Below are 25729 nucleotides of genomic sequence, written 5' to 3'. Positions count from 1 at the left end.
CACCCACCATATTCCAATTAGACTAACCAGAAGCTTATCGATGAAAAGGACGATCAGGGAATTTAGGCCACTTTTTTGAGGAGTGCCCGGTCCTAGTTGTAATCCCAATCTGACCCTGGCAAAGGCCAATATCAACTGGCAGGGCGAGCAATGTCTCAAACCTGACAGCCTTGTCTCAGAATATCAGAAGCTGGACGGAGAGAGGAACGTCTGCTGTCCTTGTAGGCTGTCTTGCCAGGAAAGAAGAATGAGAATATTTTGCACTGTCTGTTTTTCTTCAGTGTCCCCATGTCTTTGATCAATTGCGTTCTAGTCCATAGCAGAGTGGATCAGAATCCATTGCCTGGATCTGTTTGCTGCCCCCCTAGAGCACATTCCTTCCTGTCTTCTGCTCTCCAACCCCCTACTCAGGAGCTTGAGGAGATGGAGCATTGCCTCTTCAGTGGCCTCAGTCTCCTTCTTGTCATTTCAGCTGCGGGTTAGGCTGCTTCAAAAGATCAATGACAAAATACACGAGCCCCTCCTTGCGAATCCTGAATTGCCCCCGATACCTTGGTTTCTTTTCCTCCACCAGCTCTCAATTCAATCTGTTTTACTATTGCCCATGTGTCCATGTCTTTTGTGGGTCTCCTCTGTTAGAACCTTCCATTCAACAACTCCAGGTTGGCGTCTGGAATATAAGAAAAGAGGCCTGCAAACCCTCACGTAGGCACATCATGTCTATATATCGAGAAAAACTCATAACATAAGGACTATGATGAGGAAAACTAGGCCTCAGGGAAACGAAACTGCCAGAAAATAAGTTGGTCATTTATTTCTACGTGTGAATTAAAGAAATGGAATAAAGAAAAAACGTTCACAAATAAGTTGGTCATGTATTTCTATGTGTGAATTAAAGAAATGGAATAAAGAAAAAACGTTCACAAGTGGAAATATTTCATAAAATATCAACTCTCAGGCAGACGTGGTCTATCAAAGTGAAATCTATGCACAAGACTGCAGAAGCCTTCCTCTTTTGAGCTTTGCACTGAATGGACAGAGAGATAAGATAGTGACAAGGCGTGGAAGTAAAGGGATGGGATCGAATCCTTGCAGCCTGAGCCTTTCACCATGAGGAGCCACAGCGCTATGCTTCTCCTGCTTCCCCTCCTGGCAACAGCCGCGTGCGCCCCCATCAGCCCCAGTGCGCAGTCGGGCTTCGGCAAGTTGCTGGTCATCTCTTTCGATGGGTTCCGCTGGAACTACGACCAGGACGTGGACACCCCCAATTTAGACCGCCTAGCAGAGGAAGGGGTGAAGGCCAAGTACATAACCCCACCCTTTGTGACAATGACATCGCCCTCCCACTTCACAACCATTACTGGTAAGTAAACATCAGGGACAAGCAGGAAGTTTGTAATGGCTTTTTATTAGTAAATCCTGTCACGTTGTCCGACTGGTATGTTGTTAGTTCAGAAATTAAACAAATCCAGTGTGAGGACAGTTGGAAACTTTCCATCCTATGATCAATATTTTTTAAAGTTCCAGAGAAAGCCTAAGGTGTTCAGTCTGTAGCGAACTGAGGCGCTGAAAGCCTGGGAGCGTTCATTTTATAACGTAGGATATAGAAGCTACAACGAGGATCTCCATGCAGGAGTGTGCCTAGAGACTTAAATATAAACTCCTTTAGAGCACAGTATTGAGATCAGGGGACACAACGTAGGCCCTGTGGTGCCGGGCCCCTCCACCGCCAGCGTGCACTTCATTCAGCCGAAGGCCTATTAATATCAGTGAAATATGGGTGTCTCAGGGGCCGCGCTCCACGTTTACTCCTTGTAAGTTTCCAAGAAGGGAGAGACTGAGTGATTTTGGAAGGGGACCCAAGGAATGCTATGCAAACTGCAGGTTTTTGAAAGTGAGCTAAATTTTAGGATGGGTGGTCGTTTTAATGCTGTGAGAGGTAATTTGCTTATTCACAGGACGAATATCAATCCAATGAGGGTAGAACCTCCGACTGAGGGTGAAGTGTAAGGCGTGAAATACTGAAAATCAGGTACGACGAATCCATCATATAATGATTGGGTCAATGTTAGAACAAAGACATCACAACGGCTAGTGACCTGATCCCAGCTTTTAGCTATCATTAGGCAGTGGAGTAAGGAAACTGAATGCCCCCCACCCCTCTGCAAAATACTGTAGGGTATTCAGGGGCCCGTCGCCCGCGCACAGGGTACTGTGCTGAGGGGGCCCTCTGGAGCTCGCCCCCCCCTCGCACCGCAGGGGCTGCGGGGGTCTTTGTTACGCCACTGACAACTGGAGTCATTCTAAAAACTTGCTTTGTTGAACTTTATTTTCAACTAGTCATGTAGGTTAAACAGTGACACCCAAAGTATAAGCCAGCCCGCTTTGTAAAAAAAAGTGTATTCTCAATCACCCTATGAATGTCTCTAAACCTGCAAGTTTTAAGTAGAGTGAGAGAAAGCTCTACTGTACAGACCCAATGCCTCGACCTGTATGATTAGTGAAACCCGAGTGATAGTTCTGCTTTCTAAAAGATAACATTCGTATGATCCCTGTAATCTATAGGAGGCTGCTGCTCTGTGAATCCCGAGACTGTGAATTATTGGTCATCTGACACATCTGTGCTGTGCAACCAATGAGCCTGTAAATTCGGTGTCCCTTGCGAGTAAGCTGATGTCTCAATCACGACTCTCTTGGTCTGTAACTTGAGGCATAGCTCTGCCGCCTATTGCTAATCCTTCAAATCATGTGTTTCTTATGGGATAGCTGTGCCATGTGAGGCTTAAGCCTGTGTATGTCTCCCTGTGGGAATGATATGGCGCCTTACATACAGAGCATGGCTTTTGTCAACGGAGAATGTAATGCTTTTATAACGAGTCTCATTAGTTTTGTGTGTATTCCATGCTTTAGTTATGTGGGCGCCCTATGCTTTTGTTATGAATGCATCCTCTATTTTGTCATGAGCGTGTACCCTGTGATTGTTTGTGCGCATCCTTTCCTTTTGTCGCATCTTCATGTTTTCTCTTGCTGAATGCTTACCACACTCTGTCAAAATCGTTTACTGTGTAAGATTACTCCACAATGTTACTGTGTTTGGGAGGGCTATGCTATTTCTGCTTATCTTACTTATGCCTTTAGCATGTGCACTTACGGTATGTATTCTATCTTTCTTTGTGTGTACTCAGGGCCTTTGTCTTATTGTGTTGTAGTTGCACTTACACGACGCGTCAGACCCCTGGGGGTGGCATCTGTCAAGTGACCATGGTGTGCCCTCTGAGAAGTCCATCCAGGAGTGGCTCAGAGCAACCCATAGGAATGGACTTCATATAGCCAGTCACGTGGAGTGAATGTCTTTCCCTCTGTGGTGGGCGCAGTATATGTTTTAGTTCTGTGTATATCCTGTGATTTTATGGTGTGTGCAACGTAAGCTTTTCTGTTGTGTATTTGCAATGCTTTTAGCGGGTGCATATTTAAAGATTTGTTCTATGTGTCCTTGCTTTTGTCACATGTATCATAAGTTTTTGTTGTATTGTGTGCAATTTATACTTTTTTCTGATGTGTTTGCAATACTTTTGTCGTGTGTGTATCTCATGATTTGGTTTTGTAAATAGCTCATGTTTTTGCCTTGTTGTTTTTTACATGTGGCTGTTATGTATACATTTTAAGGTTTAATATTATCTTCAGGCATTCCTTTTGCACTAGTGTGTATCATGTGCTTTTGCTCCGTGCCTTACCTATGCTTTTTTTCTAGTGACTTTTTTACATTTTTTGGTATTTGTGAATCATATGATACATTTTTATAGTCTGTGTATGCTATGGTTTGGTTGTGCACCTGCTGCATTACTGGTACTCCTGACTTATTGGCTGAGTTTCTATCTGATGGCTTTATCCTCAGCATCTCCTATAACTTTATTGCACATTTTCATCTTATGTGTTTTATCTGTCTTTCTCATGTTTTTGTTTTGTACACATTGTACTATACTATTTTGCCTTGTCTATCATAGGATACATATGACATACACTGATCCCTGTGATGCTTTTCTAACTGCTTTCCCATTTCAGTGCCATGTGCATTATATGTTTCTGTTGTTTGTTAGTACAGCTTTGTAGTAAATGGCTTATTTTATGTACTTATGTTTTGTCATCTCATAGTACAGGTGTCATACTGTACCCAGTTCAATACGATTACATTTACTGACCTGTAAAAGACGAAGAACTAGAGTTAGTCCATTTTTCAATTGCAAATTTGTACCAGCAAGACAAACACACAAAGGTCAATAGTGCGCATTTGCCTGTGAGTGGGTGTATACCCATGCTTTTGTCACGTGTGCCACAGAGACCTTTTCTGGTGGCCCTTTCTTTAATTAGATACTACCTACTTCAGATTGTGCACTAAATACCTTCAGGGCATGTCACTCTTTCTGTAAAAGTTAATGAATATATATGGGAAATAGTATCCCACTGCCATACATTAGGATATTGCGAGTCACCAAGGAGTTCTATGACTGTATATAGGAATGAGGCTGAATGCCGAGTTCCTTTATAAGTCATGGTTCTCCAGGTGTCAGGCAATATCCATATAATGTATGTCAGGAGGTACTCTATTCCTTATAATACATAGTCACATCCATTCCACAAACTACTTAAATGCTTTGACGTGGGGTTATTTCATATGAAAGAGATAAGATGTGTATAAACAAAAATAATGTGATTGGAGTCTCTACTACAAAATTAAACACACCAAAAAGGGCCTAGATATTTATTGCAAAAACATCTTTTAATAATTTAAATACAAATCAGAGTTGTAACAAATGGTGTAGCTCAGAATGTATGGAAACATGCAGGGAGCTTCTATCTTTCCTATATTTACTTAAAGTGTGGAAAGATGTTGCCATAAATATCCCCCTTCTGCCTATGACAGGTTGTCTAGACAAAGAGCAGAAGAAGGAAAAGCCACCTTTCTGTTTTTTAAAGTAAAGCTTTAATTAGGTTCTGTGACTTGCCTTATGCCTCAGCTGCTGGCAGCAGAAATTGTAATACCAGAACTCAAATATAATAAGTTCTGACAGTTGAGCGGCAATGTCTTTTTTTTATTACAGGCAACTAGGGATTTTTTATGCTGCCTATAGTATAGAAATGAGTTTAATACTGAGTTTGAAGGATCCCCTGCATTATAGTTAGAATAAACAATATGCAGTTGTACGTTGCTGAAGGTGAATGTACTTCGAAGGGATGTATTGAATAAGGCATAGTGGTGAGTGCGGTACACAGTCCAGTTCACACAACGTTTGACTTGGACATAGTAGATGTGTGAAAAAAGAAACATTCAGCCTTCAAATCCAAGTAGTATACGTTCTCTTGGTAGTGCTCAATGCAACCCACCCCCCCACCCCCCACACACACACATACACCCAGACACACACACACACAGTAGCATCTTTGCGGATACTCACTAGCATTTGCAATCACTTTCCTGCAATTATTTGCAACTCTAAACCTAAACTTGACCAAATGAGGAATAAATGGTGCAGAAATTATGCACCAACCACCCATTATTGATCATGGGTATGTGAAGAAGGAAAACTCTTCAGATTAAAAAAAGCATCCATGTAAAGAAGGCAGTCCATAAAATTATATTTATGAAATGTCACCAAAATTATATCCTTTTTAATGAAGGTTTACCATAATGCAAATGCTTCTGACACAACTGGTTTAAGAAAGGTGGAGATTCAAGTGCTTCCAATCTTAAGGTCGAGCTCACCCAGAGGCACAGTCATTCTGGGTGAATGACCCCATGATGAAGCTAGCCACATAGTTTATGTGCACAAGAGTCCTTTAAAAAACACCTGCAGGGTTTTAAGCAGGGATTCACTGGGACCGGGCAGAGTAAAAAAAAAATCGGAGTAGGCTATGTTTGCAGTTGTTCATATTCATTGGTCTCAGCATGGGCTTTTCAGGAGAAAATCATACTCAAGCTTGTTGCTCAGTGCACTTAGACAGTGTATGTCACCGTCTCTCCCTGCGGTGCATAGCTTTCCTTTGAGAAGTGTGTAATGGAATAATGTTGGCATTTACACTATGAAAGGACCTTCAGAGGTAACCAGAAACACCATTGGCACAAGTCCTGAAGAAAGGAGGGACACTCTTACCTAGTGCTTTTACCTTTTCTAGACGGCTTACTTTTTATTTATCCCTAATGAGAGTTCATTGCTCTCTTCATAGCCTAAGAGCAACACATATTTCAGCCACTCTGCAGCCCCAAGCTTTTACGTCCGACTGTGGCATTAGAAAGTCTACTGAGTTGCATTTTTCAGACACAGCTAGAAGTTTCCACGATATTTGTGTAAAACTGTTAGATACGTTCATGGGTGTTAGACCTGACCACCTTATGGTGGTCACCCCTAACTTTTTGCCCGCCACCTCCACTTTTTAGATACTGTTTTTGCTGGTTTTAAGACTCTGCACACTTTACCACTGCTAACCAGTGCTAAAGTGCATATGCTCTCTCCCTTTAAACATGGTAACATTGGATCATACCCAATTGGACTATTTAATTTACTTATAAGTCCCTAGTAGAGTGCACTACATATGCCCAGGGCCTGTAGATTATATGCTACTAGTGAGCCTGCAGCACTGATTGTGCCACCCACTTAAGTAGCCCCTTAACCTTGTCTCAGGCCTGCCATTGCAAGGCCTGTGTGTGCAGTTTCACTGCCAATTCGACTTGGCATTTAAAAGTACTTGCAAAGCCTAAAACTCCCCCTTTTCTACATATAACTCACCCCTAAGGTATTCCCTAGGTAACCCATAGGGCAGGGTGCTGTGTAGGCCAAAGGCAGGACAGGTACCTGTGTGGTTATATGTCCTGGTAGTGTAAAACTCCTAAATTAGTTTTTGCACTGCTGTGAGGCCTGCTCCCTTCATAGGCTAACACTGGGGCTGCCCTCATACATTGTTTGAGCTGTAGCTGCTGATCTGAAAGGAGTAGGAAGGTCATATTTAGTATGGCCAGAATGGTGATACAAAATCCTGCTGACTGGTGAAGTTGGATTTAATATTACTATTTTAGAAATGCCACTTTTAGAAAGTGAGCATTTCTCTGTACTTAAATCTTTCTGTGCCTTACAATCCACATCTGACTGGGTTTAGTTGACAGCTTGTTGTGCATTCACTCAGACTCACCCCAAACACAGGATACAGAGGATACTCAGCCTCACTTGCATACATCTGCATTTTGAATGTGTCTTCCTGGGCTGGGCGGGTGGAGGGCCTAACACTTGCATGTCAACGGACAGTAGCCTGCCCTCACACAAAGGACTGCCAACCCCCTACTGGGACCCTGGCAGACAGGATTGAACTGAAAGGGGACCTTGTGCACTTCTAAGCCACTTTTTGAAGTCTCCCCCACTTCAAGTCACATTTGGGTATTTAAACAGGGCCTCTGCCCTACCACCTCAGACACTTCCTGGAGAAGAAACTGGAACCAGAACCTGCATCCTGCCAAGAAGAACTGCCTGGCTTCCCAAAGGATTCACCTGTCTGCTTTCTGTGAAGGACTGCTGCCTTTCTGTTGCACTGCTGCCTTGCTGCTCTCTGGCTGTGGTGAAGAAGCGCTCTCTAAGGGCTTGGATAGAGGTTGCATCCTGTTTCCTGAAGTCTCAGGACCAAAAAGACTTAGGGGGACATTCTGACCCTGGCGGCCAGCGGATTGCTGGCGGGAACACCGCCAACAGGCTGGCGGTGTCCCGCCAGCAAGTATGACCGTGGCGCAAAAGCCACGGCCATACCGCCGGCCCCTCCATTTTCCCGCCAGGTTTCCGCCTGGCGGGCACAATCCCCAACCGCCAGCCTGTCCATGGCGGTAGACACTGCCATGGAAAGGCTGGCGGTAAGGGGCCGCATGGGGCCCCTGGGGGCCCCTGCACTGCCCATGCACTTGGCATGGGCAGTGCAGGGGCCCCCAGGCGTAGCCCTGTCGCGCATGCACATCAACATTGGTCTCCATGTTGTTGGTGTTTTAGAATCTCGCTTACGATTACGAGCCGGCGGCAATGTTGAGGTGCCATTTCCGCTGGCCCAGCGGACGGTAACGCTGTTACCGTCCGCTGGCCCAGCGGAAATGTCGGAATAGGGAGGCATGAATACCGCCGGCAATGGCGGTATTCTGTCTCCCCCGGCCTCGGCGGTCTTGAAAAAAGACCGCCGTGGTCGGAATGACCCCCTTAATCTCTACAAGAAGGATTCCTTGTGTGGCGAAATTCAATGCACAGCCTGCCAGAAACAACGCACAGCCTGCACCACGGTGAAAATTTCACCGCACACTGAACCGGAACGACGCAGCCCGACTTCACCTCATGAAGATCAGGCCCGAGAAATTGACGCACACCCCTTTGTTTACATGCATCTTCTCCTCTGAGGTTCTTTGCAGAGATTTTTCACGCGAACCAGGTACTTTATTGTAGGAGGCTGGACTGGCTTGTAGTGAGTACCAAGGGGTACTTGCACCTTGCACCAGGCCCAGTTATCCCTTATTAGTGTATAGGGTGTCTAGCAGCATAGGCTGATAGATAATGGTAGCTTAGCAGAGCAGTTTAGGCTGAACTAGGAGACGAGTGAAGCTCCTACAGTACCACTTAGTGTCATATGCACAATATCATAAGAAAACACAATACACAGTTATACTAAAAATAAAGGTACTTTATTTTTAAGACAATATGCCAAAGTATCTCAGAGTGTACCCTCAGTGAGAGGATAGGAAATATACACAAGATATATGTATACAATACCAAAAATATGCAGTATAGTCTTAGAAAACAGTGCAAACAATGTATAGTTACAATAGGATGCAATGGGGACACATAGGGATAGGGGCAGCACAAACCATATACTCCAAAAGTGGAATGCGAACCACGAATGGACCCCAAACCGATGTGACCTTGTAGAGGGTCACTGGGACTATTAGAAAATAGTGAGGGTTAGAAAAATAGCCCACCCCAAGACTCTGAAAAGTGAGTGCAAAGTGCACTAAAGTTCCCCAAAGGACATAGAAGTCGTGACAGGGGAATTCTGCAGGAAAGACACAAACCAGCAATGCAACAACGATGGATTTCCAGTCGAGGGTACCTGTGGAACAAGGGGACCAAGTCCAAAAGTCACAAGCAAGTCGGAGATGGGCAGATGCCCAGGAAATGCCAGCTGTGGGTGCAAAGAAGCTTCTACTGGACAGAAGAAGCTTAGGTTTCTGCAGGAACGACAAGGGCTAGAGACTTCCCCTTTGGAGGACGGAACCCTCACGCCGTGGAGAGTCGTGCAAAAGTGTTTTCCCGCCGAAAGACCGCCAACAAGCCTTGCTAGCTGCAAATCGTGCAGTAAGCGTTTTTGGATGCTGCTGTGGCCCAGGAGGGACCAGAATGTCGCAAATTGGGTCAGGAGAGAGAGGGGACATCGTGCAAGACAAAGAGCCCTCTCAGCAGCAGGTAGCACCCGGAGAAGTGCCAGAAACAGGCACTACGAGGATGCGTGAAACGGTGCTCACCCAAAGTTGCACAAAGGAGTCCCACGTCGCCGGAGACCAACTTAGAAAGTCGTGCAATGCAGGTTAGAGTGCCATGGACCAAGGCATGGCTGTGCACAAAGGATTTCCGCCGGAAGTGCACAGGGGCCAGAGTAGCTGCAAAAGTCGCGGTTCCCAGCAATGTAGTCTGGCGTAGGGAGGCAAGGACTTACCTCCACCAAACTTGGACTGAAGAGTCACTGGACTGTGGGAGTCACTTGGACAGAGTTTCTGGATTCGAGGGACCTCGCTCGTCGTGCTGAGAGGAGACCCAAGGGACCGGTAATGCAGCTTTTTGGTGCCTGCGGTTGTAGGGGGAAGATTCCGTCGACCCACGGGAGATTTCTTCGGAGCTTCTAGTGCAGAGAGGAGGCAGACTACCCCCACAGCATGGACCACCAGGAAAACAGTCGAGAAGGCGGCAGGATCAGCGTTACAGAGTTGCAGTAGTCGTCTTAGCTACTTTGTTGCAGTTTTGCAGGCTTCCAGCGCGGTCAGCAGTCGATTCCTTGGCAGAAGGTGAAGAGAGAGATGCAGAGGAACTCTGATGAGCTCTTGCATTCGTTATCTAAAGTTTCCCCAGAGACAGAGACCCTAAATAGCCAGAAAAGAGGGTTTGGCTACCTAGGAGAGATGATAGGCTATCAACACCTGAAGGAGCCTATCAGAAGGAGTCTCTGATGTCACCTGGTGGCACTGGCCACTCAGAGCAGTCCAGTGTGCCAGCAGCACATCTGTTTCCAAGATGGCAGAGGTCTGGAGCACACTGGAGGAGCTCTGGACACCTCCCAGGGGAGGTGCAGGTCAGGGGAGTGGTCACTCCCCTTTCCTTTGTCCAGTTTCGCGCCAGAGCAGGGCTAAGGGGTCCCCTGAACCGGTGTAGACTGGCTTATGCAGAATTGGGCACATCTGTGCCCAAGAAAGCATTTCCAGAGGCTGGGGGAGGCTACTCCTCCCCTGCCTTCACACCATTTTCCAAAGGGAGAGGGTGTAACACCCTCTCTCAGAGGAAGTCCTTTGTTCTGCCATCCTGGGACAAGCCTGGCTTGACCCCAGGAGGGCAGAAACCTGTCTGAGGGGTTGGCAGCAGCTGCAGTGAAACCCAAGGAAAGGCAGTTTGGCAGTACCAGGGTCTGTGCTACAGACCACTGGGATCATGGGATTGTGTCAACTATGCCAGGATGGCATAGAGGGGGCAATTCCATGATCATAGACATGTTACATGGCCATATTCGGAGTTACCATTGTGAAGCTACATATAGGTAGTGACCTATATGTAGTGCACGCGTGTAATGGTGTCCCCGCACTCACAAAGTCCGGGGAATTGGCCCTGAACAATGTGGGGGCACCTTGGCTAGTGCCAGGGTGCCCTCACACTAAGTAACTTTGCACCTAACCTTTACCAGGTAAAGGTTAGACATATAGGTGACTTATAAGTTACTTAAGTGCAGTGTAAAATGGCTGTGAAATAACGTGGACGTTATTTCACTCAGGCTGCAGTGGCAGGCCTGTGTAAGAATTGTCAGAGCTCCCTATGGGTGGCAAAAGAAATGCTGCAGCCCATAGGGATCTCCTGGAACCCCAATACCCTGGGTACCTCAGTACCATATACTAGGGAATTATAAGGGTGTTCCAGTAAGCCAATGTCAATTGGTAAAATTGGTCACTAGCCTGTTAGTGACAATTTGAAAGCAATGAGAGAGCATAACCACTGAGGTTCTGATTAGCAGAGCCTCAGTGAGACAGTTAGTCACTACACAGGTAACACATTCAGGCACACTTATGAGCACTGGGGCCCTGGAGAACAGGGTCCCAGTGACACATACAACTAAAAAAACATAGGGTTTTCACTATGAGCACTGGGCCCTGGTTGGCAGGATCCCAGTGAGACAGTGAAAACACCCTGACATACACTCACAAACAGGCCTAAAGTGGGGGTAACAAGGCTAGAAAGAGGCTACTTTCTCACATTTATGCTTGAAACAGACTTTGTTTGCTTTTAAAAGACTTAAGACACTTTGGTGGTTATTCTAACTTTGGAGGAGGTGTTAATCCGTCCCAAAAGTGACGGAAAAGTGACGGATTTACCACCAGCCGTATTACGAGTCCATTATATCCTATGGAACTCGTAATACGGCTGGTGGTATATCCGTCACTTTACCGTCACTTTTGGGACGGATTAACACTCCTCCAAAGTTAGAATAACCCCCTTTATATCTCTTTTCAGTGATATCTCAACATTTACTTATTGCAACTTTGATTGTTTTGATCTGCATTTATCCAGAAAAATATTATATATTTTTCTAAACACTTTGTGGTGTATTTCTGTGGTGCTATATGGTGGTATTGTATGATTTATTGCTCAAATACTTTACACATTGCCTTCTAAGTTAATCCTGACTGCTCAGTGCCAAGCTACCAGAGGGTGGGCAGAGGATAATTTGGATTGTGTGTGAGTTACCCTGACTAGAGTGAGGGTCTTTGCTTGGACAGGGGGTAACATGACTGCCAACCAAAGACCCCATTTCAAACAATGATAACTTGTAATCAAAGTGGGTAAATAATTCACAGTGCTAGATTATGTCTGCTTTCTGCTTTGCCTGCAGTGGGCTTTTATGATTGTTTTTATATCTGGCATAAAGGTTGATTTTTCTGCCTGCTAGAGCTCACTTAATTAAGATTACCGCTTACTGTCCCTCCAGGGACCTTTGGTATGCCGAGCAGAAGGTGAACTCAGTGCTTATTGTGTAAACATATAAGTGCCAGGTCCGAAGGTCTGCCAGTGCAGCTGGCATCACTCACAGCTCCTGCCACTGCTGCAAAATGCCAGTGGCAGCACTTGTTACGAATATTCACACTTAATTTTGAAATTTTGGACAATTGCAAGTTACCCCAAGCCGTAGAGAAGGCCTGAGCGTGCTAGTTCTAGTATGTGATGTTTTAGTATATTGAAGTGTTTAACACTCTAATGATGCTCATTACACAAAAATATACAGAGAGCGATAGCTTGTGGTGTACTCTCATAATAAGTAAGTGCTAGTGGTTAGAAACTAGTGCTGATGACGAGCACCAGCAAAGGCGGCACAAATTAAGCACTGGGTGAAGCTGAAGACTATAGTACGGCTTTGGAACAGGTAGGTAGCTGCAGTCTATCGCACAATGTTCACTCACGTCTAATACCAGGCGTGCAATGCCCACTGGACTAAAAGAGCTTCAGTCCCCCACCCTGTTCCCCGTCCTCCCCAGTTGTGTGCCTCAGCCTGGGCTGCTGCAGCTTCCAGGCACATATAGTTCTTCAGCTGATGTGTGCTGGCCTATGCGACCCAATGACAGCCTCTTACAAAGGATTGCACAGTTCACCCTAAGGGGGAAGTGCATAAAAAGGTGTTGCACCGTGATTGTGAGTATCATGGGGTAAGGTCAGGCAGTTTGAAGAGCTGGCCAGAGATTTGCTAAAAGCAACAACATTTTCCGGGACAATGTAGTCGGCCTTTCACTTTCAGATAAATATATCTCAAATACAACGCGCCATAAATGAAGAATAAATGCAATTTATAGCAATCGATCGGAAATGCTTTGATGTATGTTATGAAAGTGCAGCTAGTAAATGCGATCACTGCAGATTTCTGTGTGTGTAACAGTCACATAAGCCCCACAAATATCCTGCTGCCTGCCCATGCGGACACGTAGGCACTTCATACCAAAACTTTCTCCCTGCACCACTCATATGGAATAGTATATAACGGAGGCGAAACAACGCAGAAGACCTCCTTAAAAGGGAAATCCAGATGAGTTTTTTCAAGAGAAACTCCTTATCCTGAGAGGCCCCAGCATGCCATTAAAATTTAAACCTCAGTAAGTTTTGTGGCTCTGCACCCCATGAGCTCTCTGCTTTGCCTGATATCAGATTATTCAGGAACTGACATGGTAAGAACTACAATAATATACTTTGGGGCTCATTTACAAGCACCTTGCCCCACCATAGCATCATTTTTTTAAAGCTACAGAGATGCAAACCTGTCCCCCACGCCATATTTAAATAATTGCCACAATGTCACCATTGAACCAGTTTGTAAAGCCCTGCGCCACATTATACCTGCGCTAGATGTAATGTATGCAAGGGAGGCGTTCCCCCAGGGAGGCCCCAAAAATATGGCATAGTGAAATCAACAAGATTTCACTGCGCCATTCTAGCCTCATTTTTTAATGCCTACCCTGGGCAGGCGGTGAATTGATGCTAGGCTCTTTTCAATGGCCTCCCCTATCTTTGCTGGACTAGCATCAACATTTATTTATGCCAATCTAGCAAAGCACAACAACTGTGTAAAATGTTTTGATGCAGTTGTGCTAACGAGTACCATGGTGCGCTGTACTATAAATACAGCGCTACCATGCTGTTGTTAGGAGGGCGCAGGGCGATGCAAGGAAACTGGTGCATCAGAGCAAATGAGGCCCTTTGATAGCGGAATTTCAACTTCATTAGTGTTGAAAAAGTGAAAGCAAGCCCCAGGGATCATCCAGAAGTAGCAAAATTGTATGTATATTAACATTTCTTTCACATTTTGGTTAGAGTTACCCATTTAGTCGATTCAGGGAGTGTCTGTGGCAAATCACTGCTCCTTGAAGGCATTTTTTACAAGCAACTTCTCAGGCTTGTATCTTCTCCTTAGAACGTGAAACACCTGAAAACGTTCGGATAAAGACACCTGGTCGTAAATAGAGAAGCCGGGGGGCTTAGGAGTGATAACCCAAACCAGACACTTTCTCCTAACACCATTTCCCCAAAAAACTCTCCACCTTTGACGTTTTTACGCATTTTCAGACAGGTAGATGCACACATCTGTAGCCCAAAAGCAATGGCGGGCCAAATATTACGATGATGAGTCTGAGTGAAACGTGAGTTTCCTTGATATCAGATGAAAGATCACTGCATTACAAAGTTGCTTACCTAAAAGATTTCCTCGTCTTTAGTGTACTGCAACAACTGAAAACCCCGGCACAGTCCACTGATAGCAAAAACAGCTGCTCTGCAGTCCTGAAAGCCAAGGCCACACATTATCATTTGAAAAGTGATATTAGGGCATTATCTTCATTTTGTGACCTACGAGCTGTTGATTATCTTTGGTTAAATGATCACTCAGCAGAAGCACCCGGATGCTTTAAAGGGTTAAAGGGACAAGTGAAATAAGTTAACATAACGTATTACAGTGGAGCTCTGATGCTAAAGTGCCTGATGCCAGCAGCCAGGGTAAAAGCCAGGTCAAGGAGCATAATTACAGCGCAGTTTAAAACAAGCATTTGCAATGCAATGGGTGTCCTGTTTGCTCGCGTTAGAGCTATTAGCGTTGTCAATTTCTAACTGGACTTTTCTTGCCACATAAATAGAAAATGAAAAGTAAAACACTTGACATAAGCAAGCCGATTCAAAGTGCCATGGCCGCCATGAGCATGAGTGCGAAGGAGAGACACAAAAGGAAAAAGAAGTTAACTCGCAGTCAAATGTATCAGCAAATGTGCAATTATCCATGTGACAGGGTTGATGGCCAAGGTGTTAATAAAACTGTCCCAAGGAGGGACAAACGGAAGGCATTTACCAATGATAACAAATAATTTTTGAAAGGCAGGCACATAAACTAGTGATAGTGACTGGGGTGCAGTGGCCTTGGTTAAAAGCCCACAGATTGATTACAACAGGGCAAAGCGCTTGTGTGCTCAATCAAAAAAGGAAAATCAGATCTGTTTTTTCCTTCTACTGATAACTGTGTTTTAATTTCCCTGTTTGAAATAATTTTCCAGTATGCCTGCTAGCCCTTTAGTTATATGCAGGGCCACAAGAATTATGTGGCACAGAGGATCAAATTATGCGTCAGGGTTAACCAATCTATGTGGCAAGAAAAGTCCAGTTATGCATTTACAACACCAATAGCTCTAACTCAGCCAAATGAAAGACCTATTGCGTTGCAAATGCTTGTTTTAAACTTTTGGAAATGCCCTCTTCAAGAGTGCATGTTTCTACAGTCGGGTTCCACTCCCTCGCCAGCAGTGGCCGTGTCATAGCGTTTTTTTTGTTTTGTTTAACCCATGTTGCATAGCCCCTAAACTGCAGTGTGACGGAAAAAACATTGACAATGCCAATAGATTTTCACATGGGCGAAACCTATTGGTTTTGCCAGTGCATGTTTCTTTTCTCAAAACCCATGCTAAGGATGATATACAGGACTGCTCAAAAGCATTGGCAAATCCTATCCATCCCCAGGGCACCCCTATCAGCTTTGCCAATCGTTATTTATTATGTACACGCGCACAGCACCCCGACTTCTTCTTCAATCACACCTCCTGACCATGTGCCCCAAGACGGGTTATAATGTGAGCACCGCTGGTTACACATGCACAACACCAGTCAACTTCCTAGATAAGGATCACAACAAATGCAGCCTTCTGCCAGCCGTGTTGTGTATTATCCATCCGAAAATCCACAGTGGGGAAGAACGCACTATATAAATGCTACAATACAATGCAATGCAACCAATTAAAACCCATATTTTTGATCTTGAATAAATGAAAGGCTGAATCGTGTCTTACAGAGTCAAATCTATGTTCTACAGGCCTTACATATATCTCTGCCACAGGTGTGTTAACCAGCTGCACTATCTCACCGAACGCATACAAGGCTGTAAACAGAAAATATAATTAGCTCTTCTGCGGACTGGGTTGGAGGCGTTGCACAGTCACAACGGATCTAGCTGCTTGAAGGGCTAATGCCTGGCAGCAAATGGGATTGCATTGCGGTTGCATGCTGTCCTGTCTCCAAAGCATCAGGTCCAACATGCCTTGTTCTTCCAACTAATATTTTCCCACTGTGCCATGACCCTGCTCTTCTATTGGTGCATGTGCTGTCTCCTAGCTGCTCCTCTGAGTGTCTCTAGACAAGGTAACAAGGACTACGTAGGGAGACCTCGGGCAGCTATCCTTTCTTCCTCCCATGATGCACAGTTTCGGAAGGGCTGTTCACAACAACAGTCTACTAAAACCACTGCAGAGGGTGGCGTGGGACAGTGGGTGGCTGTTAGAAACGGGGTCTTTGGTTGGCAGTCAGGGTCCAAGCAAGGACCCTCACTCTAGTCAGGGTAAAGAGGAAACACACCTGGTTAAACCCCACTCACCCCCGTGGTAGCTTGGCATGAGCAGGCAGGCTTAACTCAGAAGCAATGTATCAATTATTTGTACCAATACACGCAGTAATACAGTGAAACACTACAAAATGGACACCACACCAGTGCATCGGAAAAGGCAGTGATGCGTTGATGACTTCCTCGCAAGGTAAGACGTGCATCATTTCTTCTCCGGTCGGGTCGGCGGTGTATCGTTTTCTCCCTTGCAAGAAAGTGATGCAACGATTCCCAGACGGGGCACCTCGGATCCGTACAGAGTCAGGTTGACTTTGATGCCCAGGGGCGATGCCTGGAAAATCCGGTCACACAGTGTTAGAAAATTGCGTTGCATAGGGTTTGAGTCATTATAAGCAACCGCAAGCAGGTGTTGAGCGTTGTTTCTCCTGCCGCGATGCGTCGATCTCCCAGACGCGATGCAGGTGGAGCATCGATTTTAGCCACGAAGCCGGTAGCGCATCGTTTAAAACCGTGTTGCAGATGGTGCATCGAAAAGTTTCCTGCACGGCGTTCTGTGTGGATTTTCAGTTCTTGTTCTGCCAACTTCACCTTTCAAGGGCCCAGGGACTGGGTAGGGCACTACTTAGCAGGGCAGGGGTCTCAGCAGAGAGTCCAAGTGCTGGCAGAGGAAGTCTTTGATGTCCCTGAGACTTCAAAACAGGAGGCAAGCTCAATTCAAGCCCTTAGAGATTCTTCACAAGCAGGAATATACCACAAAGTCATTTCTTTGTCCCATTTCAAAGGCAGAAGCAGCAACTGTAGGATAGCCCAACAAAGCACAGTCACAGGCAGGGGCAGAGCTCCTCCTCAGCTCTTCAGCTCTTCTCCTGGGCAGAGGTTCCTCTTGGTTCCAGAAGTGACCTAATTTCCAGGGGTTTTGGGCCCAATACATATACCCCTTTTTGCCTTTGAAGTAGGCATACTTCAAAGGAAAGTCTCTGTTGTTCACAAAACCCTACCTTGCCCAGGCCAGGCCCCAGACATACATCAGGGGGCAGGAGACTGCACTGTGAGATGGCAGGCACAGCCCGTTCAGGTGTAAGTGACCACTATCCCTCCACTCTAGCACAGAAGGCCCCTCAGGATATGCAGGCTACACCCCAGCTCCCTTTGTCTCACTGTCTAGAGGGGATTCACAAACAGACCAACTGCCAAACTGACCCAGACAGGCAATCCACAAACAGGCAGAGTCACAAAATGGTTTAAGCAAGAAAATGCCTACTTTCTAAAAGTGGCATTTTCAAACTAACAATCTAAAAAAAAAACTTCACTAAAAGATATATTTTTAAATTGTGAGATCAGAGACCCCAAACTCCATATTTCTATCTGCTCTCAAAGGGAATCTACACATTGGAGTTGTTTAAAAGCAGCCACCATGTTAGCCTATGAGAGAGATAGGCCTTGCAACAGTGAAGACTGAATTTAGCAGTATTCCACTGTTAGGATATGAACCACACATCAGTACATGTCCCACCTTTAACATACACTGCTCCCTGTCCATGGGGCTACCTAGGACTTACCTTAGGGGAGCCTTACATGTATGAAAAGGAAAGGTTTAGGCCTGGCAAGCAGGTGCTGTTCACATGGCTGCCTTCAGGGCTTCAAAAGCTGTCTGGCAAAACTCCATACAGATCACCTTCTTTGGTTGCTTCTTGGAAGTCAACTCATTCAAGGGAGCACCCCTTGACAAACCTCCTCTAATAGCCAGTGAGACCTAAAAAGGCCCTCACCTCTGTCTGGATCTTGGGAGGCTCCCAAGTCAGAATGGTGTCAATTGTTGGCTGTAGGGGTGCCACCTGGCCACTCCCCACCTGGTGTCCCAAGTACACGAGAGAACCCTGCCCTATTTGGCACTTACTTGCCTTAATAGTGAGCCCTGCCTTTTGCAGGGCCTCCAACACTTTGCAGAGGTGCTGCAATCGTTCCTCCTAAGAAGAAATGAACACAGCAAAGTCATCCAGGTAGGCTACACTGAAATCATCCAGTCCAGCCAACACCTGGTTGACCAACCTCTGAAAGATGGCAGGGTCATTTTTCATCCCAAAGGGCATTACTTTAAACTGGTAGTGCCCATCTGGGGTAAAAAATGCTGACCTCTCCTTGGCCCCCTCAGTTAAGGCAATCTGCCCATACCCAGACGCCAAGTCAAAGGTACTAAGCTATTCGGCAGCTTCCAACCGATCAACAAGCTCATCAGCTGTGGAGATGGGGTGCATGATAGTATTAGCGACTGCATTGAGACCTCGGTGTCCACACAGAACCAGAGTTCTGGGGTGGCACCAGGAGCAGCAATCTTAGGGACCAAGACCACTGGGCTGGCCCAAGCACTACTGGAAAACTCAATTACCCCTAGGGCTAACATCTTTGATTCCTCATCTTTGATGCTAGCCCTGACCTTATCTGTCACCCGGTAAATCTTCTGTTTCACAGGTGGACTGTCCTCAGTGTCAACATTATGTGTACAGAAGTGTGTGACCTCTGGGATCAAGGAGAACAGGGAGGCAAACTGATCCAACACTTGGCGAGAGTCCCTCTGTTGTTCTGGGGTCGGGGGGAGAGGTCCACACCCTCCACAGACCCGTCCTTCTCTCTAGCAGACAGGAGGTCAGGAAGAGACTCACTCTCTTCCTCCACCCCATCATCTGTTGCTAGGAGCATAGACAATTCAGTTCACTCAAAGTTCGGCTTGAGGCTGTTAACATGCAGGACCCTCAAGGGGATCCTAGGAGTCCACAAGTTCACCAGGTAGGTGACCTCGCTCTTGCGCTCCACCACCTCAAATGGCACAGTCCACTTGTCCTGGAGCACCCTAGACTCCACTGGCGCCATCACTTACACTTTCTGGCCAGGCTGAAACTTGACCAGAGTGGCATTCTGGTCATACCAGCATTTCATGTCTTCGTGGCTTGCTTCTAGGTTCTCTTCTTCGTGAGCCCTGAAGTAGGCAGTGAGGCTCATAAAAGCCAGCATGTAACTGAATACATCCGGGGGGGGAGGGGGTTTACTAGGGGCTTTCTCCAAGCCTTCTTTTACCAGACTAAGGGCCTCATTACAACATTGGCAAACGCCGCCCGCCATGTTGTAACCGCTGTGCAGCTGCCAATGCGGCCGCACTCACGCGGTGCCCATTTTGACATCCCCGCTGGGCCGGCGGGCGGAAACCAGGTTTCCGCCCAGCGGGGATGTGGGCCGCAACACAGGAGCCGGCTGCAAATGGAGCCGGCGGTGTTGCGGCCGTGCGACGGGTGCAGTTGCACCCGTCGCTCTTTTCACTGTCTGCATAGCAGACAGTTAAAAGCCGCATGGGGCCCTGTCAGGGGGCCCCTGCACTGCCCATGCCAGTGGCATGGGCAGTGCAGGGGCCCCTAGGGGCCCCACGACTCCCCGAACCGCCAGCCTTTTCCAGGCAGTTCAAACCGCCAGAAAAAGGCTGGCGGTCGGGGACTCGTAATCCCCTGGGCAGCGCTGCTAGCAGCACTGCCCAGGCGGATTATCACCGCCGGGGAAAATGTGGCGGAATACCTCCGCCACCGGCGGTGCGACCGCGGCGCTTCCGCCGCGGTCGTAATAAGCCAGGAAGCACCGCCAGCCTGTTGGCGGTGCTTCCGTCATTTTAGCCCTGGCGGTCATGTACCGCCAGGGTCAAAATGACCCCCTAAATGTCCCCTGACAGGGTAGCCATACAGTAACTCAAAAGGACTAAATCCAAGCCCTTTTTGAGGCACCTCCCTGTAGGCGAACAGAAGGCATGGCAAGAGGATATCCCACTCATAACTCAAGGGCTCTGACAGGCCCAGGATCATGCCTTTTAAGGTGCAGTTGAACCTTTCAACAAGACCATTGCTTTGGGGGTGGTAAGGAGTGGTGAACTTATACATTACACCACACTCCTGCCACAGAGACTTCATATAAGTAGATATGAAGTTGGTACCCCTATCAGATACCACTTCCTTGGGGAACTCCATGCGGGTAAAACTGCCCATCAAAGCACGTCCCACCACAGGGGAGGTGATTGACCTCAAAGGAATGGCTTCTGGGTACCGGGTAGCATGGTCCACCAAGACCAGGATAAATCTGTTGCCCATGGCTGTCTTGGGATCCTGAGGCCCCACAATGTCAATACCAACCCTTTCAAAGGGGGTACTAACCACATTAAAAGGTTGGAGGGGAGCCTTGCATTTCCCCTCATTCTTGTCACTTGCCCGACAAGTTTGGCAAGACCTACAACGTGCATCTGAGTGCCTGCACATTAGGGACCAGTAAAAGTGGGTGACAAGCCTGTCAAAGGTCTTGTCTTGCCTCGAATGGCCAGAAAAAGGCACATCATGAGCCAGACCCAGTAGGAAGGCTCTGAAGCACTGGGGTACCACCAGCACACGTGCTGACTCAGGCTCAGCAATCTTAGAGTCACTATGTAGGAGGCCGTCCTCCCAATTGACTAGGTGGGATCCTGGCTCCTTGCCAAACGCCTGGTCTGAAGCCTGCTGCCGCAAACCCTCCAGAGTAGGGCATACTCTCTGTGCCTCCCAGAATGCCTCCCTGGTGGGCTTCCCTTCCTGCTGCCACTGTGACAGCTCAGGGATCTCCCCCTGCTCAGCCACCTGTTCCCCGTAGGCTCCGGGGCAGCACCGTCAGGCTCCGCCTCCTCCCGGACCGTGGGAACTTCTGGGGCCAGTTTCCCAGCCCTTTGCCCTTCCTCCTACTGGTGGACCCCTGGGCCACTGTTTCAGGCTCCAGGGGCTTCTGACCACCCTGACAGGTTGCCATTGACTGGGTAGACACTCACACCCACCCAGGCAGACCCAACATCTCCAAGTGTGACCTGTGTTCCACCTCCTTCCAAGGGGAATTATCCAGGTCATTGACAAGCAAACAATCTACAGGCATGGTTGGACTCACAGCTACTTTCAAGGAATCTGAGACCCCCCCATAAAAAGGGAACCTGCGCCACTGTGCAAAGGCGCTCTGAGGTGTCCACTGCAACTACTTGGTGAAGTACACGGGGATCTATCTGCTCTTCAGACACCAGGTGACTCCTCACGGTAGTCACACTGGCTCCTGAGTCTCTCAGAGCCTCTACCCTCTGTCCATTGATGGTCACCCACTGCCTGTACATTATTTTGTTTTCAGGCACAAGGGTTCTCTGGCCTATCTCACTGTCCCCTAGTGAGACAAGGGTAATTTCAGCTGACTCCCACCCACCTGGAACCAACGCCTCCCCGAGAGCTACACTGGCTAAACCCTGTGACTGAGCAGAAGTGGGTGCTGGTCTCCACTTGGTACATTTGGGATCCCCTCTCACATGACCCACCTGATCACATGCATAACACTTGCAGGGACCACCCTCCACAGGTTTTCCTTTGGAGAACCATGGATTCTTCTCACTGGGGGGCTGGGAATCCTTACCCTGGGAACTAGGTTACGGCCCTTTAGAGAACTCTCCCTCTTTACCCTTACCCCCCCCCCTTTCGTCTGAGAGGGACCCTGCCCACCCTTGGCATGGTCTCCTCCATAACCCTTGAGGACCCTGGTGATCTCCTAACGGTCCGCTTCCTGAGCAAGCTTCCTGGGGTCAGTCAGCTTGCTGTCAATAAGGTGCTGGCTCAGCTCTGGAAAACAAAGACTGTACAAGTGCTCCCAAGCAATTACATTGTAAAGCCCCTCATATGCTGTTACCTTACTGCTCTTCACCCAACCATCCAGTGACCTGCAAAAGGAATCTACACACTCCTACCAAGTTTGGTACTCTTTCTTTTTGTAGGACCTAAACTTGTCCTTATACTGCTCATGGGTCAGACCATATCTTGTGAGTAGGACGTTCTTCATAAGGGTGTAGGTGAGTCCCTGAGGGTCCCCTAAGGATGTCAGAGTGTCCCTCACAACTACCTCAAAGTGCTCCCACAGACCCGCCCCCCAGTGTGCGTCAGGGACCAGGTTCATGTGGAGTGTAGACTCATACCCCTTAAACCACAAGTATATGTCATCCTCCCTCTTATAGTCCTTCACTAAGTCTTTAGGAATGTGTACCCTTCTCTCAGGCTGCACTGAGGTACTGCTGCCACCATCCCTACTGGACTGGCTCCTCTGATCCAGCTTCCTCAAGCTGAGCTCATGAGCCAACAGTGACATTTTCTCTTCAATGGCCTGCCTCCTTCCCTCCATCTCCATTTTGAGCCTCTCCAATTCCATCTGGTGACTCCTCTCTGCCTGTCTGTCCTGTAACTCCTTAGGAGTCAGACCCTTGGATGACACACTGCTCCTTGCCCTGGAGACCCTCCCCCCTAGGCATAACAGGTCCACCCACTACACCACTCTGTATACTCTGCACCTCCTTATCCTCCTCCTCATCCTCCTCCATGTGCCCCTGAGCTTCCTTGGCTGTCACCCAGGCTATCAGTGCCTTTTGCAGCTCCTCCTTCCTGGTGGAGCTCTTAATGGGACAGGCACGATCCTTACAGAACTGTTTCAGTTGAGCAACTGTGTAACTTTCCAGTTTCCCTAATTCAAAAACAGCTCCATCTGGTGCATCTCCAGATTGAGACATGAAGGCAAGTCAAAAAGTGCAAAGTTCCAAGGCAGAAAAAAGAGTTCCCAATGAGAAGTTCAAAAATCAATAAAAAGATCACCAAAAATATGGACGCCGGAAAAAGTCCAAATAGAGCAAAAGTAAAAAGAAGTAGTATGTGGCCACATAATGGTGTGCACTGAAAACAATAGTGTACACCTAATCATTGTATGTCAAGTACAAGTACAAGTCCAATCCTCACCGCTGATCATCAATGTTAGAAATGGGGACTTTGGTTGGCAGTCAGGTTACTCCCTGTCCAAGCAAGGACCCTCACTCTAATCAGGGCAAAGGAGAAACACACCTGGTTATCCCCCATTCACCCCCTTGGTAGCTTGGATCTAGTGGCAGGCTTAACTCAGAAGCAATGTGTAAAGTATTAGTACCAACATACAGTAATACAGTGAAACACAACAAAATATGCACCATACCAGTTTAGAAAAATAGGCAATATTTATCTAAATCAAACAAGACCAAAATGACAAATATCCAACATACGCAAGTCAAGATATGAATTTTCAAAAGAATAAGAGTCTTACTCCATACAAAACAATGGAAACGTTGATTTTGCACAAAGTACCTGGTTAGAGTAAAAAATAAAGCAGCACGGGCGTGCGTGCATCGGAAAAGGCAGCGATGCGTCGATCCCTTCCATGCAAGGGAGGTTGTGCGTCATTTCTTCCCCTGTCTGGTCGGCGATGCGTCATTTTTCTCCCTTGCAAGAGAGTGATGCATCGATTTCTGGACAGGGCACCTCAGATCCACACAGAGTCCACACAGGCAGAAGCAGCAACTGCAAGATAGCCCAACAAAGCACAGTCACAGACAGTGGCAACACTCCTCCTCAGCTCTTCTCCTTGGCAGAGGTTCCTCTTGGTTCCAGAAGTGACCTAATTTCCAGGGCTTTTGGGTCCAATACTTACACCCCTTTCTGCCTACTTCAAAGGAAGGTCTCTGCTGTTCACAAGATCCTGCTTTGCCCAGGCCAGGCCCAAGGCACACACCAGGGGGTAGGAGACTGCATTCTGAGAGGGTAGGCACAGCCCATTCAGGTGTAAGTGACCACTCTTCCCTCCACTCTAGCACAGATGGCTCACCGGCAAATGCAGGCTACAGCCCAGCTCTCACCATTTGGAGGGGATTCACAAACAAGCTAACTGTCAAACTGTCCCAGACAGGCAATCCACAAACAGGCAGAGTCACAGAATGGTTTAAGCAAGAAAAGTGGCATTTTCAATTTAACAATCTAAAAACCAAATTCACTAAAAGGTGTATTTTTAAATTGTGATTTCAGAGACCTCAAACGCCAGATTTATATCTGCTCGGAAAGGGAATCTGCACTTTAAAGTTGTTTAAAGTCATCCCCCATGTTAACCTATGAGAGAGACAGGCCGTGCAACAGTGAAGATCGAATTTAGCAGTATTTCACTGTTAGGACATGTAACACACATCAGTACATGTCCCACCTTTAACATACACCACACCTTGCCCATGGGGGTACCTAGGGCTTACCTTCGGTGTGCCTTACATGTATGAAAAGGGAAGGTTTAGGCCTGGCAAGTGGGTACACTTGCCTAGGCGAACTGGCAGTTTAAAACTGCACACACAAATGATGCAGGGGTAGGTCTGAGCCATGTTTACAGGGCTACTAATGTGGGTGGCAGAACCAGTGCTGCAGACCCACTAGTAGCATTTGATTTACAGGCACTGGGCACCTCTAAAGCACTCTACTCTACTAGGAACTTTCATAGGAGCACTTGCACTTTAGCACTGGTTAGCAGTGGTAAAGTGCCCAGAGTATCAAAAACAGAGTCCAGCACACATCAAGGACCTGGGAAGCAGAGGCAAAAAGTTAGAGAAGACCAGGCCAAGGATGCCAAGTCTAACAGTGGTCCAGGGGCCTACAGCCTCTAGCCTGCGTGACAGAGATTTGAGAGCAGCCTATGAAGGTGTGCCTCTTTTCACACGTCATTTTCACCAGCGGGCTTTAAGTGGCACAAGTGGTGCAACCCAGAACAGCATACCGACCAGCATTCTGTAACCAAAAGTAGGTAGGATTTCTAGTTTTAAAACCTGTAATTAACACAATGATAGCATCACTAACAGGTTATTTGTCATCTTTTGACAACAGCGCCCACAAGCAAAAACAAAAAAATCACGAGTGGAAACTACAAAAAGGCAACTTAACAAAATAAAATAAAGTTAGCTTTAAAAGATTAGACTTTGCAATTTTTTTGTCCTGCTGGGCCTGTTTTTGCCAGTCACAAGTCTTCTGTTTGTGGTGCACTGGAAGTTAGAACAAAATAGTACCTTGATCGCGTCGGGAGTGGCGGGTAGGCACATATAAGTTGAAATCAATTAGTGCTTGATCGCTGCCCCACACTGAGGAACAGAAATGATGCCAGACATGCCCTGACGAATTACAAGGCTGTAAAGAAGATT

At 47.0% G+C, this 25729-nt stretch overlaps 1 protein-coding gene across 1 annotated transcript in view; it reads left to right on the top strand.

Annotated features, from left to right (window-relative positions):
* The first annotated feature begins 1108 nt into the window (after positions 1–1108).
* The window catches only part of LOC138260762 (ectonucleotide pyrophosphatase/phosphodiesterase family member 7-like), a 125286-nt gene continuing 100665 nt past the window's right edge, over positions 1109–25729 (top strand). The window contains exon 1 of the mRNA XM_069209223.1: positions 1109–1363. Within this exon, the coding sequence (XP_069065324.1) occupies positions 1111–1363 (253 nt within the window). The 5' untranslated portion in view covers positions 1109–1110. The remainder of the gene's footprint in view (positions 1364–25729) is intronic.

Source organism: Pleurodeles waltl, chromosome 10 (genome assembly GCF_031143425.1).
Source record: "Pleurodeles waltl isolate 20211129_DDA chromosome 10, aPleWal1.hap1.20221129, whole genome shotgun sequence".
Classification (NCBI taxonomy): domain Eukaryota; kingdom Metazoa; phylum Chordata; class Amphibia; order Caudata; family Salamandridae; genus Pleurodeles; species Pleurodeles waltl.
Note: the sequence above shows the minus strand (reverse complement) of the source record. Positions and strands in the feature narration are given on the sequence as shown.